The following is a 14,806-nucleotide window of genomic DNA, read 5'->3' on the forward strand; positions in this document are numbered from 1 at the left end:
GGGGGGCAGGATCCCATTATCCCAATGGGGGGGTCAGGATCCCATGATCCCAATGGGGAGGGGGCACGATCCCATTATCCCATTGCGGGGGGGGTCAGGATCCCATGATCCCAATGGCAATGCCCATGGATGCCCACCTGGCAGGAGGATGCTGGGCACGGCCCCCCCGTGCCGGCTGCAGTTGCTATGGGGCGGGCGGGCGAGGGGGGGGGGTGTGGGGTGGGGCTCGTAGCCCCCTTCGCTCTCTTGGTAGCCCAATTCCTCCGGGAAGCCGAGGCCTCCAGAGCCTTCGCCCATCCCAAACTGGTCAAACTGGGACGGAAAAGCGGGGTTAAAAGGGTGCCAATGGGGGTCACCCTGCCCCACATCCGCCCCATAGACTCACAGTGCCCAAGGCGAAGTCCCCCAGCGGCTGGTAGTGGGGGGGCAGCTGTGGGGCGGCGCTGGGCAGCACTTGTGGGGCGGCGGGGGGGGCTCTGTGGGGCAGGAGGAGGCCGGGTTGGGGGTAGGGGTAAGGGGGCAGGCGCTGCTCGGTCGCCAGCTTGGTGCTGTCCAATGGGACCCCCTAGGAGAGAGTCAGAGATGGGGGTCAGGGGGGACCCCATTGCCCCATAGCAATGGGTCAGGGAGGACCCCACCCCCGGCCCCAGTGCAGCCCCAATGGGTTGGGAGCCATAGGGGGGGATTCCCATAGGGAATCATGGGGGGGGGGGGGGGGGGGAGCATCCCAAGAGGGATGTGGGGTCCTTCCGCATCATCGCCCCATGGAGGGAGGCTCCATAGGGGTGGAGGGAGGCCCCATAGGGATGAAGGCTCCATAGGGGTGGAGGGAGGCTCCATAGGGGTGGAGGGAGGCTCCATGGGGTGGAGGGAGGCTCCATAGGGATGAAGGCTCCATAGGGGTGGAGGGAGGCTCCATAGGGGTGGAGGGAGGCCCCATAGGGGTGGAGGGAGGCCCCATAGGGATGAAGGCCCCATAGGGGTGGAGGGAGGCCCCACAGGGTGTCATGGGGTTGTGATTGAGATGAGGATGGACACAAAGACACGGAGGAGGAAGAAGAGGGAGAAGAGGAGCAGGAGGAGGAAGAGGAAGGGAAGGATGAGGCAGAGGAGAAGGAAGAGGAAGAGAAGGAGCAAGAGGAGGAAGGGGAGGAAGAGGAGGAGAACAAGGAAGAAGAAGAGGGAAAGGGAAGGAAGAGGAGAAGGAGGAGAAAGAAGAGAAAGGAAGAGGAAGATGAAGAAGAGAAGGAGGAAGAACAGGAGGAAGAGGAGGAGAAGAAGGAAGAGGAAGAGGGAAAGGGAAGGAAGAGGAGAAGGAGGAGAAAGAAGAGAAAGGAAGAGGAAGATGAAGAAGAGAAGGAGGAAGAACAGGAGGAAGAGGAGGAGGAGGAGAAAGGGGGAGGAAGAGGAGGAAAGGGGAAGAAGGGGGAAGGAGGAAGAGGAGGAAGGGAAGAGGAGGAGGAGGAGGAAGGGGAAGGGAAGAGGAGGAGGAAGGGAAGGGAAGAGGAAGCGAAGAGAAGGAGGAAGGGGAAGGGAAGAGGAAGAGGAGGAAGGGGAAGGGAAAAGGAGGAGGAATAGGAAGGGAAGAGGAGGAGGAAGGGAAGGAAAGAGGAAGAGGAAGAGAAGAGGAAGAGAAGAGGAAGAGGAAGGGAAGAGGAGGAGGAAGGGGAAGGGAAGAGGAAGAGGAGGAGGAAGGGGAAGGGAAGAGGAAGAGGAAGGGAAGAGGAAGAGGAGGAAGGGGAAGGGAAGAGAAGGAGGAGGACGGGGAGGGGAGGAGGGGAAGGGAAGAGGAAGAGGAAGAGAAGAGGAAGAGGAAGGGAAGAGGAAGGGGAGGAGGAAGAGGAGAAAGGGAAGGAAGAGGAAGAGGAAGAGGAGGGGGAAGGGAAGAGGAAGAGGAGGGGGAAGGGGAGGAAGGGGAAGGGAAGGGAAGAGGAGGGGGAAGGGAAGGGAAGAGGAGGAGGAAGGGGAGGAAGAGGAAGGGGAAGGGAAGAGGAGGAGGAAGGGGAGGAAGGGGAAGGGAAGGGAAGGGAAGAGGAGAGGGAAGGGAAGAGGAGGAGGAAGGGGAAGAGGAAGAGGAGGGGGAAGGGGAGGAAGGGGAAGGGAAGAGGAGAGGGAAGGGAAGGGAAGAGGAGGAGGAAGGGGAGGAAGCAGGGAGGCAGCAGGGCTGTGCCGCTGCTCTGCGGGTGCGAGCGCGTACCTGGCCGATGCCGGGCAGTGGTTGTGGTTGTGGCTGTGGCTGTGGCGGTGCCGGTGCCGGTGGGAAGTGGTTTGGGAGCTGCCGCCGGCTCTCGCCCCCCAGGGCCAGGCTGGGGGGGCCCCGGCGCCGTGGGGAGGAGCCGAGGGGGGGGGGGGCCTGGGCGGGGAAGGAGGAGGAGGAGGAGGAGGAAGAGGAGGGGTTGGGAGGGGGAGGGGCCACGGGCAGGGCCGGGAGGCTCCGGGAGGGGGGGGGGAGGTTGGGGCTGGGCAGGGCTGGGGGGGTCAGGGGGGGGGGCAGGGCTGGGGTCAGGCCTGCGGGGACAAAAGAGAAGAGAGGAGGAGTTATCCCGAGGGAATTGGGGGGGGGGGGATGGAGACACGATGGAGACATGGATGGACACGCGTGTCCCATGGGAACACCAACGGGATGCACGCACATCCCTTGGGATCAGCACTGGGATCAGAGCACACATCCCTTGGGATCAGAGCACACATCCCTTGGGATCAGCACTGGGATACACACACACATCCCTTGGGATTAGGACTGGGAGACGGGAGCATCCTTTGGGATTAGTACTGGGAGACGGGCACACATCCCTTGGGATCAGCACTGGGATACCCACACACATCCTTTAGGATCAGTACTGGGATACAAGCACACATCCCTTGGGATCAGAGCACACATCCCTTGGGATCAGCACTGGGAGACGAGCACACATCCCTTGGGATCAGAGCACACATCCCTTGGGATTAGCACTGGGATACACACACACATCCCTTGGGATCAATACTGGGATGAACGCAAATCCTATGGGATTAGTACTGGGATACCCACACACATCCCTTGGGATCAGAGCACACATCCCTTGGGATCAGTACTGGGATACACGCAATCCTGTGGGATTAGTACTGGGATAAACACACACATCCCTTGGGATCAGCACTGGGATACCCACACACATCCCTTGGGATCAGAGCACACATCCCTTGGGATTAGTACTGGGATACGGGCACACATCTCTTGGGATTAAGACTGGGAGACGGGAGCATCCTTTGGGATTAGTACTGGGATACGGGCACACATCCCTTGGGATCAGTACTGGGATACCCACACACATCCCTTGGGATCAGTACTGGGATACCCACACACATCCCTTGGGATCACCACTGGGATACCCACACACATCCCTGGGGACCAGCACCGGGATGCCCACACACATCCTTTAGGATCAGCACTGGGATGCCCACACACATCCCTTGGGATCAGCACTGGGATGCCCACACACATCCCAGGGATGCTCCAGCTTGCAAACGCAGCAGCATTCCCAAGCTGGGATCACCGGGATACCTCCAACCCCCTCGGAGCGCCCCTGTCTTAAGGGGCTGCTCCGGGCACTCACCGCATCCCAACACCTCCCAATGCATCCCAACACATCCCAACGCATCCCAATGCATCCCAAGGCATCCCAGCGCATCCCAACGCATCCCAAGGCATCCCAAGGCATCCCAGCGCATCCCAAGGCATCCCAATGCATCAAAACGCATCCCAACGCATTCCAGCACATCCAAAGCATCCCAAGGCATACCATCCCAAGGCATCCCAAGGCATCCCACTGCATCCCAACGCATCCCAGCGCATCCAATGCCTCCCAATGCATCCCACTGCATCCCAACGCATACCACTGCATCCCAGCACATCCCAAGGCATCCCAGTGCATCCAATGCCTCCCAATGCATCCCAACGCATCCCAACGCATCCCCTGCATCCCAACGCATCCCACTGCATCCAATGCATCCCAATGCCTCCCAAGGCATTCCAGCGCATCCCAATGCATCCAATGCATCCCAACGACTCCCAACGCCTCCCAATGCACCCCAAGGCATCACAATGCCTCAACACATCCCACTGCATCCCACTGCATCCCACTGCCTCCCAGTGCATCCCACAGCATCCCAATGCATCCCAACGCATCCCAACGCATCCAATGCCTCCCAATGCATCCCAACGCATCCCCTGCATCCCAACGCATCCCACTGCATCCAATGCATCCCAAGGCATTCCAGTGCATCCCAACGCATCCAATGCATCCCACTGCATCCCAACGCCTCCTAATACATCCCAAGGCATCACAATGCCTCCCAACACATCCCAGTGCATCCCAATGCCTCCCAGTGCATCCCACTGCATCCCAACGCCGCCCAATGCATCCCAAGGCATCACAATGCCTCAACACATCCCACTGCATCCCACTGCATCCCCATGCCTCTCACTGCATCCCCTGCATCCCAACGCATCCCACTGCATCCAATGCATCCCAATGCCTCCCAAGGCATTCCAGCGCATCCCAACGCCTCCCAATGCATCCCAAGGCATCACAATGCATCCCAAGGCATCACAATGCATCCCAAGGCATCACAATGCCTCCCACTGCATCCCAACGCATCCCACCGCATCGCAGCGCATCCCAACGCATCCCAGCACATCCCACTGCCTCCCAGTGCCTCCCAGTGCCTCCCACTGCATCCCAGTGCCTCCCCTCCCCGTACCTTGGGAGTCGTAGGCGGGCGGCAGCGCCATGGAGCCGCTGATGCCCAGGTGGGTCATGGTGGTGGCGAGGTTGCCGGTGCTGCCGGCGGTGCCGAGGCTCGGGAAGGGGCTCTCCTCGGGGTCCAGCGGGGTGGGCAGCGGGGACGGGAAGTGCAGGCTGCTGAGGTCAGGCAGGGACCCCCCCGCGCCGAGGGCGGGCGGGATGAGGGGCACCGAGGCGGCGGGATCCGGCGATGGGAAGACGCTGGGGCAGGAAGAGACACGGGGAAAGGTGGGAATCGCATCCGGGGGCATCCCCTTCCCCTCCCCCCTCCCCTTCCCAAAGCAATCCCAAAGCATTCCCAAAGCATTCCCAAAGCACTCCCAAAGCAATCCCAAAGCATTCCGAAAGCATTCCCAAAGCAATCCCAAAGCATTCCCAAAGCAATCCCAAAGCATTCCCAAAGCATTCCCAAAGCAATCCCAAAGCAATCCCAAAGCATTCCGAAAGCATTCCCAAAGCAATCCCAAAGCATTCCCAAAGCATTCCCAAAGCATTCCCAAAGCACTCCTAAAGCACTCCCAAAGCAAGCCCAAAGCATTCCCAAAGCAATCCCAAAGCATTCCCAAAGCATTCCCAAAGCAATCCCAAAGCATTCCCAAAGCATTCCCAAAGCACTCCTAAAGCATTCCCAAAGCAAGCCCAAAGCATTCCCAAAGCAATCCCAAAGCACTCCTAAAGCATTCCCAAAGCAAGCCCAAAGCACTCCCAAAGCATTCCCAAAGCAAGCCCAAAGCAATCCCAAAGCATTCCCAAAGCAAGCCCAAAGCAAGCCCAAAGCAATCCCAAAGCATTCCCAAACCATTCCCAAAGCAATCCCAAAGCATTCCCAAACCATTCCCAAAGCATTCCCAAAGGAATCCCAAACCATTCCCAAAGCATTCCCAAACCATTCCCAAACCATTCCCAAACCATTCCCAAAGCATTCCCAAAGCATTCCCAAACCATTCCCAAAGCATTCCCAAAGCACTCCCAAAGCATTCCCAAAGCATTCCCAAAGCATTCCCAAAGCACTCCCAAAGCAATCCCAAAGCATTCCGAAAGCATTCCCAAAGCAATCCCAAAGCATTCCCAAAGCAATCCCAAAGCATTCCCAAAGCATTCCCAAAGCATTCCCAAAGCACTCCTAAAGCACTCCCAAAGCAAGCCCAAAGCATTCCCAAAGCAATCCCAAAGCATTCCCAAACCATTCCCAAAGCAATCCCAAAGCATTCCCAAAGCATTCCCAAAGCATTCCCAAAGCACTCCTAAAGCATTCCCAAAGCAAGCCCAAAGCATTCCCAAAGCAATCCCAAAGCACTCCTAAAGCATTCCCAAAGCAAGCCCAAAGCATTCCCAAAGCAAGCCCAAAGCACTCCCAAAGCATTCCCAAAAAGCCCAAAGCAATCCCAAAGCATTCCCAAAGCAAGCCCAAAGCAAGCCCAAAGCAATCCCAAAGCATTCCCAAACCATTCCCAAAGCAATCCCAAAGCATTCCCAAACCATTCCCAAAGCATTCCCAAAGGAATCCCAAACCATTCCCAAAATTCCCAAACCATTCCCAAACCATTCCCAAACCATTCCCAAAGCATTCCCAAAGCATTCCCAAACCATTCCCAAAGCATTCCCAAAGCACTCCCAAAGCATTCCCAAAGCATTCCCAAAGCATTCCCAAAGCACTCCCAAAGCATTCCCAAAGCATTCCGAAAGCATTCCCAAAGCAATCCCAAAGCATTCCCAAAGCAATCCCAAAGCATTCCCAAAGCATTCCCAAAGCATTCCCAAAGCAAAAGCACTCCCAAAGCAAGCCCAAAGCATTCCCAAAGCAATCCCAAAGCATTCCCAAACCATTCCCAAAGCAATCCCAAAGCATTCCCAAAGCATTCCCAAAGCACTCCTAAAGCATTCCCAAAGCAAGCCCAAAGCATTCCCAAAGCAATCCCAAAGCACTCCTAAAGCATTCCCAAAGCAAGCCCAAAGCATTCCCAAAGCAAGCCCAAAGCACTCCCAAAGCATTCCCAAAGCAAGCCCAAAGCAATCCCAAAGCATTCCCAAAGCAAGCCCAAAGCAAGCCCAAAGCAATCCCAAAGCATTCCCAAACCATTCCCAAAGCAATCCCAAAGCATTCCCAAACCATTCCCAAAGCATTCCCAAAGGAATCCCAAACCATTCCCAAAGCATTCCCAAACCATTCCCAAACCATTCCCAAACCATTCCCAAAGCATTCCCAAAGCATTCCCAAACCATTCCCAAAGCATTCCCAAAGCACTCCCAAAGCATTCCCAAACCATTCCCAAAGCATTCCCAGACCATTCCCAAAGCACTCCCAAAGCATTCCCAAAGCACTCAAAACCCATTCCCAAACCATTCCCAAAGCATTCCCAAAGCACTCAAAACCCATTCCCAAACCATTCCCAAAGCATTCTCAAGGGAATCCCAAAGCATTCCCAAAGCACTCACTGGATCCCTGGGACCTCGCAGGAGCGCGGCCGGGCGGAGGAAGAGGAGAGCTATGGGGAAGGGGAGGAGGAAGGAGGTGAGGGCAGGATGGGTGCGGAGCACGGTCCCATTCCCACCCCCATTCCCGGTCCTCTCCCACCTTCCGCGTGTCCCAGGGCTTCAGCGGAGGCTTGGGATCATCGAAGGTCTCTTCGATGGGAGGCACTTGGAAAAGGAACACTGGGAAGAGGCATCGGGAATGGGGCGGGATGGAGGGAGGGGCATGGAGCAAGCCCCCCCCCCCCCCCCCCCCCCCCCCCCAAACATGGGTGCACCTCAATGCATGGGGCGAGGAAGGGGGCACAGGCGTTGGGGTCAGGGATGTGGGGCTCACCTTTGCTGTCTGCATCCCCATCCAGGAAACCTGGAAGAGAGGAGGGAATGGTGATGGATACAACGGGATGGACGCAACGGGATGGGGATGGACGCAACGGGATGGGGACGGATGCAACGGGATGGATGCAACGGGATGGGGATGGATAAACGGGATGGGGATGGACGCAACGGGATGGGGACGGACACAACGGGATGGACACAAAGGGATGGGGATGGATGCAACGGGATGGACACAACGGGATGGGGATGGACACAATGGGATGGGGATGGACGCAACGGGATGGACGCAACGGGATGGGGACGGACGCAACGGGATGGGGACGGACGCAACGGGATGGGGACGGACGCAACGGGATGGACACAACGGGATGGGGATGGACACAATGGGATGGGGATGGACGCAACGGGATGGGGATGGACGCAACGGGATGGGGATGGACGCAACGGGATGGGGATGGACGCAACGGGATGGGGATGGATACAGGGGGATGGACGCAACGGGATGGGGATGGACAAAACGGGACGGGGATGGACGCAACGGGATGGACGCAACGGGATGGACGCAACGGGATGGGGATGGATAAACGGGATGGGGATGGACGCAACGGGATGGGGATGGACAAAACGGGATGGGGATGGACAAAACGGGATGGGGATGGATAAAACGGGATGGGGATGGATAAAACGGGATGGGGATGGATAAAACGGGATGGGGATGGACACAAGGGGATGGGGACGGACGCAACGGGATGGATATGGATGCAACGGGATGGGGATGGACGCAACGGGATGGCGACGGACGCAACCGGATGGGGACGGACGCAACGGGATGGATGCAACGGGATGGGGACGGACGCAACGGGATGGGGACGGACGCAAAGGGATAGAGGCAACGGGATGGGGACAGACGCAACGGGATGGACACAAGGGGTTGGGAATGGACACAACGGGATGGACACAAGGGGATGGATCCAATGGGAAGGACACAATGGGATGGATCCAATGGGAAGGACACAATGGGATGGATCCAATGGGATGGACACGATGGGATGGATCCAATGGGAAGGACACAATGGGATGAAGGGGGGGCCCGGGTCCATGTGCTCGCCGTGGGGCTCTCACCGCGGCGCCCGGGCGCGGGGGGTCCCTGTGTGGGGCCCAGGAAGGGGTCCTGGGGGCCGGGGTTCAGGGCGCTCGTGTGCAGAGCGGAGTCGGAATTCGTCCTGCGGGAGACAGCGGGATCCAGGCTGGGAATTCCCATTGGGAAGAGGCCCCCGGAGCCCTCCAAAGAAGCTCCCCCCCCCCCCTTATCCCATGGGATCCGGATGGGAGCGATGGAGCACGAGCTGCCATGACAACCCCCCCGCCATGGGGATCCCAAAGGATGCGCTGGCTCCCGCATCCCAGGATCCAAACGGGATGGAGGCCCCCAAAGGGGGGGTGATCCCCCCCCCCCCAGCCCCACAGCGATCCCTAGGGAAGGCAGGAAGGAAAACCGGGATGAAGGCAAGCACCGACCTGTTGAGAGCCGAGGGCAGGCGGAACAAGTGGCCCTTTTCCATCGGGAAGTTCCCCCAGGGCATGGTCCTTCGGGAAAGGGCAGCGTTATTTGGGAAGGGGCTGACCCACGGCATCCTCATCCCATTCCCAGCCTGGATCCCAAAGGAGAGCCGGAGGGAAGGGGGATCCCGCTCCTTGCAGCTCCATGGAGCAGGAGCCAAGCCATGGCTGGATGCTGCTTGGGAGGAGGATGGGATGGGGGGGGAATCCCATGGGATCCGTGGGGGCTGGGCACCAGGATAGGCAGGATGGGAGCGCTTTTCCCTGTCTTTTTAACGGGAAGCAGGCCAAGCTTTCCCTTGGGAGCGAAGGGAGGAGATGGGGAAGCTCATGGGGGAAGCAGGAGCCGCCATTCCCGATCCCAAGGCTGGGATCCAAGGAAAAGGGGGATTTACCTCCTCCAGCTGGGCTCGGGGGGGGGCGACAGGTACGTGGGTCCATAGGGAGAGCTGTCGATGTGCGGGCGCGTTAAGGGAGAACAGGCGCGGGTGTCCGGAGGGGCCGATCCCATGGGAATGCTGCTGATCCCATAGGAATGCTGCTGATCCCATGGGAATGCTGCTGATCCCATGGGAATGCTGCTGATCCCATGGGAATGCTGCTGATCCCATGGGAATGCTGCTGATCCCATAGGAATGCTGCTGATCCCATGGGAATGCTGCTGATCCCACGGGAATGCTGCTGATCCCATGGGAATGCTGCTGATCCCATAGGAATGCTGCTGATCCCACGGGAATGCCGCTGATCCCACGGGAATGCCGCTGATCCCATGGGAATGCTGCTGATCCCATAGGAATGCCGCTGATCCCATAGGAATGCCGCTGATCCCATGGGGATGCCGCTGATCCCATGGGGATGCTGCTGATCCCATGGGAATGCTGCTGATCCCATGGGGATGCCGCTGATCCCATGGGAATGCTGCTGATTCCACGGGAATGCTGCCTGCCCGGAGGTGCTGATCCCATGGGAATGCTGCTGATCCCATGGGAATGCTGCCTGCCCGGAGGTGCTGATCCCATGGGAATGCCGCTGATCCCATGGGAATGCTGCCTGCCCGGAGGTGCTGATCCAATGGGAATGCCACCGATCCCATGGGAATGCCACCAGCCCGGAGGCACTGATCCCATGGGAATGCCACCGATCCCATGGGAATGCCACCAATCCCATGGGAATGCTCCCTGCCCAGAGGCACTGATCCAATGGGAATGCCACCAATCCCACGGGAATGCCACCAGCCCGGAGGCACTGATCCCATGGGAATGCCACCAATCCCATGGGAATGCCGCTGATCCCACAGGAATGCCACCTGCCCAGAGGCACTGATCCCACGGGAATACTGCCTACCCAGAGGCTGTGATCCCATGGGAATGCTGCCTGTCTGAAGGCACTAATCCAATGGGAATGCCACCTGCCTGAAAGCGCTGATCCCATGGGCATGCTGCCTGCCCAGAGGCACTGATCCAATGGGAATGACACCAATCCAATGGGAATGCCACCAGCCCGGAAGCACTGATCCCACGGGAATACTGCCTACCCAGAGACTGTGATCCCATGGGAATGCTGCCGATCCCATGGGAATGCCACCTGCCTGAAAGCGCTGAATCCCATGGGAATGCTGCCTGTCTGAAGGCACTGATCCCATGGGAACGCCACCGATCCCATGGGAATGCCGCCGGGATAAAGGATATCTGGCGCACGTAGCGGCGCAGCGGGGACACCATCCGGCGCGGATCCCGCTGCACCCGCTCCACCAGGCCGTGGTGCCGGGTGCTCCGGGTGGAATCCAGCGGGGAATGAAGCGGGCCCTGAGGGAGGAGAACGGGATGAGGCCGGGATGGGGCCGGGATGGGATGGGGCCGGGATGAGGCCGGGATGGGGCTGGGATGAGGTTGGGATGAGGTCGGGATGGGATGGGGCTGGGATGAGGTCGGGATGGGGCTGGGATGAGGCCGGGATGGGATGGGGCTGGGATGAGGCCGGGATGGGGCTGGGATGAGGTTGGGATGAGGTCGGGATGGGGCCGGGATGGGGCTGGGATGAGGTCGGGATGGGGCCGGGATGAGGTTGGGATGGCGCCGGGATGAGGTCGGGATGGGGCCGGGATGGGGCCAGGATGGGGCCAGGATGAGGCCGGGATGGGGCCGGGATGGGGCTGGGATGAGGCCGGGATGGGGCTGGGATGAGGTCAGGATGGGGCTGGGATGAGGTCGGGATGAGGTTGGGATGAGGCCGGGATGGGGCCGGGATGAGGTCAGGATGGGGCCGGGATGAGGTCGGGATGAGGCCGGAATGAGGCCACCAAAGGGATCATGGGACCACGGAATCAACCAGCTGGATCCCAACCATTCCCAGCACGCATTGGGAATGCTGCCATGGATGGAGGCTCCACCATTCCCTGTCCCGATCCCGATCCCGACCCCTCCTCAGTGGATGAATGCTTCCCAATGGACCCCCTTTGGAGCAGCTTGAGGCCACTTCCTCTCATCCCATCCCATCCCTCTCATCCCATCTCTTCCCTTTTATCCTATCCCTTTCCTCTTATCCCATTCTCTTCTTCTCATCCCATCTTTTCTCTCTTATCTCATCCTTTTCCTCTTGTCCCATCCCATTTCTTTCCTCCGATCCCATCCCTTTCATCCCATCTCTCTTATCCCAACCCTTTCCTCTTACCTCATCCCTTTTACATCCCTTCCCTTTTATCCCATCCCTTCTCTTTTACCCCATCCCTTCCCTTTTATCCCATCCTTTTTCTCTATCCCATCCCATCCCTTTCACCCCATCCCTTCCCCATTATCCCATCCTTTTTCTCTATCCCATCCCATCCCTTTCACCCCATCCCTTCCCCATTATCCCATCCTTCTCCTCTATCCCATCCTTTTCCTCTATCCCATCTCTTCTCTCTTATCCCATCCCTTTCATCCCACCGTTTTCCTCTATCCCATCCCATCCCTTCCATCCCATCCCTTCCCTCTTATCCCATCCCTTTCATCCCATCCTTTTCTTCTATCCCATCCCTTTCACCCCATCTCTTCCCTCTTATCCCTTCCCCATTATCCCATCCCTTTCACCCCATCCCTTCCCCATTATCCCATCCCTTCCCCCTTATCCCCTTTCACCCCATCCCTTCCCCATTATCCCATCCTTTTCCTCTATCTCATCCCTTCCATCCCATCCCATCCCTCTTATCCCACCCTTTTCATCCCATCCTTTTTCTCTATCCCACCCCATCCCTTTCACTCCATCCCATCCCTTTCACGCCATCCCTTCCCCATTATTCCATCCTTTTCCTCTATCCCATCCCTTCCCCATTATCCCATCCTTTTTCTCTATCCCATCCCATCCCTTCTCTCTTATCCCATCCCTTCCCTCTTATCCCATCCCTTCCCTCTTATCCCCTCCCTTTCATCCCATCCTTTTCCTCTATCCCATCCCTTTCATCCCATCCTTTTTCTCTATCCCATCCCACCCCTTTCACCCCATCCCTTCCCCATTATCCCATCCTTTTCCTCTATCCCATCCCTTCCCTCTTATCCCATCCGTTCCATCCCATCCCTTCCCTCTTATCCCATCCCATCCCTTCCATCCCATCCCTTCCCTCTTATCCCCTCCCTTTCATCCTATCCTTTTCCTCTATCCCATCCCTTTCACCCCATCTCTTCCTTCTTATCCCTTCCCCATTATCCCATCCCTTTCACCCCATCCCATCCCTTTCACCCCATCTCTTTCACCCCATCCCTTCCCCATTATTCCATCCTTTTTCTCCATCCCATCCCTTCCCCATTACCCCATCCCTTTCATCCCATCCTTTTCCTCTACCCCATCCCATCCCTTCTCTTATCCCATCCCTTCCCTCTTATCCCATCCGTTCCACCCCACCCCTTCCCTCTTATCCCATCCCATCCCTTCTCTCTTATCCCATCCCTTTCATCCCATCCTTTCCCTCTATCCCATCCCTTTCACCCCATCTCTTCCCTCTTATCCCTTCCCCATTATCCCATCCCTTTCACCCCACTCCATCCCTTTCACCCCATCCCTTCCCCATTATCCCATCCTTTTCCTCTATCCCATCCCATCCTTTCCATCCCATCCCATCCCTCTTATCCCATCATTTTCACCCCATCCTTTTCCTCTATCCCACTGCATCCTTTTCACCCCATCCCTTTCACCCCATCCCTTTCGCCCCATCCCTTTCACCCCATCCCTTTCGCCCCATCCCTGCCCTGGGAGCAGCGCTCCCGCCGCCCCCCCCGGTATTCCGGGCTATCCCGGCGCTCACCTGGAAGTCGGGAATGCCGCTGCCCAGCTGGTTGACGTTGGGAAGGGAGCCGCTGTACTAGGGCCCCCGGCTGTGCGCCAGGCGCAGCTTCTGCGCCTGCAACTGCGAGCGGGGAGCAGGGATGCAGGAGCAGCCCGGGATGGGGGAACGGGAATGGGGCTCAATGGGAATGGGGAAAATGGGGATGGGAATGGGGATGGGAATGGGGGGGAATGGGAATGGGGATGGGGATGGGGAAAATGGGGATGGGGATGGGAATGGGGGGGAATGGGAATGGGAATGGGGGGGGAATGGGGATGGGGGCGGGGAGGGGGGAAAGAGGGGGGAATGGGAATGGGGGGGGAATGGGGAATGGGAATGGGAATGGGGGGGGGGGGATTGGGGGCAATGGGAATGGGGGGAGATGGGAATGGGGGGAGATGGGGGGAATGGGAATGGGGGGGAATGGGAATGGGGGGCAATGGGAATGGGGGCAATGGAATGGGGGGGAATGGGAATGGGGGGGGAATGGGGGAATGGCAGGAATGGGAATGGCAGGAATGGGAATGGCGGGAATGGGAATGGCAGGAATGGGAATGGCAGGAATGGGAATGGCAGGAATAGAGCAGAAATGGGGGGCAAATGGGGAAAGAATAGGGTAGGAATGGGGCAGGAATAGGGGAAGGAATAGGGCAGGAACAGGGCAATAATAGGGCAGGAATGGGGGGAATAGGGCAGGAATGGGGGGGAATGGGGTCGGAATATGGCAGGAATAGGGGAAGGAATAGGGCAGGAATGGGGGGAATAGGGGAAGGAATAGGGCAGGAATAGGGCAAGGAATAGGGCAGGAATGGGCGGGAATAGGGGGGAATGGGGGCAGGAACAGGGCAGGAATAGGGCAGGAATGGGGGAGGAAGAGGGGGGAATAGGGGGGGAATGGGGTCAGAATATGGCAGGAATAGGGGAAGGAATAGGGGAATAACAGGGCAGGAATGGGGGAGGAATAGGGAAGGAATAGGGCAGGAATAGGGCAATAACAGGGCAGGAATGCAGTGGGGATAGGGCAGGAACAGGGGCAGGAATAGGGGAATAATAGGGTAGGAATGGAGTGGGAATATGGCAGGAATAGGGTAAGGAATAGAGCAGGAATGGGGAGGGAATAGGGGAAGGAATAGGGCAGGAATAGGGCAATAACAGGGCAGGAATGGGGGGGAATGGGTTGGGAATAGGGCAATAACAGGGCAGGAATGGGGTGGGAATAGGGGCAGGAATAGGGGGGTTTCACCCTACAGACATCCAATGGGAGGGTACCCCTATAGACACCCCACCATACACACCCCATAGGGGTACCCCCATAGACATCCAATGTATGGGGCATCCCCATAGACACCCT

General features: G+C 58.0%; 1 protein-coding gene across 1 annotated transcript; it reads right to left on the bottom strand.

Annotated features, from left to right (window-relative positions):
- Positions 1-2,766: 2,766 nt before the first annotated feature.
- CRTC2 (CREB regulated transcription coactivator 2) lies at positions 2,767-13,536 on the bottom strand (the record flags this gene model as incomplete). Its single annotated transcript, XM_057401356.1, is given in 10 exon segments — positions 2,767-2,840; positions 4,744-4,988; positions 7,224-7,273; positions 7,363-7,442; positions 7,597-7,626; positions 8,721-8,821; positions 9,117-9,185; positions 9,554-9,615; positions 10,847-10,963; positions 13,435-13,536. Coding segments are annotated over 10 exon segments (930 nt in total), but the record flags the coding sequence as incomplete, so codon positions are not given.
- Between the last annotated feature and the right edge of the window lie 1,270 nt (positions 13,537-14,806).

Source organism: Pezoporus wallicus, unplaced genomic scaffold (genome assembly GCF_028554395.1).
Source record: "Pezoporus wallicus isolate ANWC-B61680 ecotype Strahan unplaced genomic scaffold, APGP_CSIRO_Pwel_v1 contig_14815, whole genome shotgun sequence".
NCBI classification, from domain to species: domain Eukaryota; kingdom Metazoa; phylum Chordata; class Aves; order Psittaciformes; family Psittacidae; genus Pezoporus; species Pezoporus wallicus.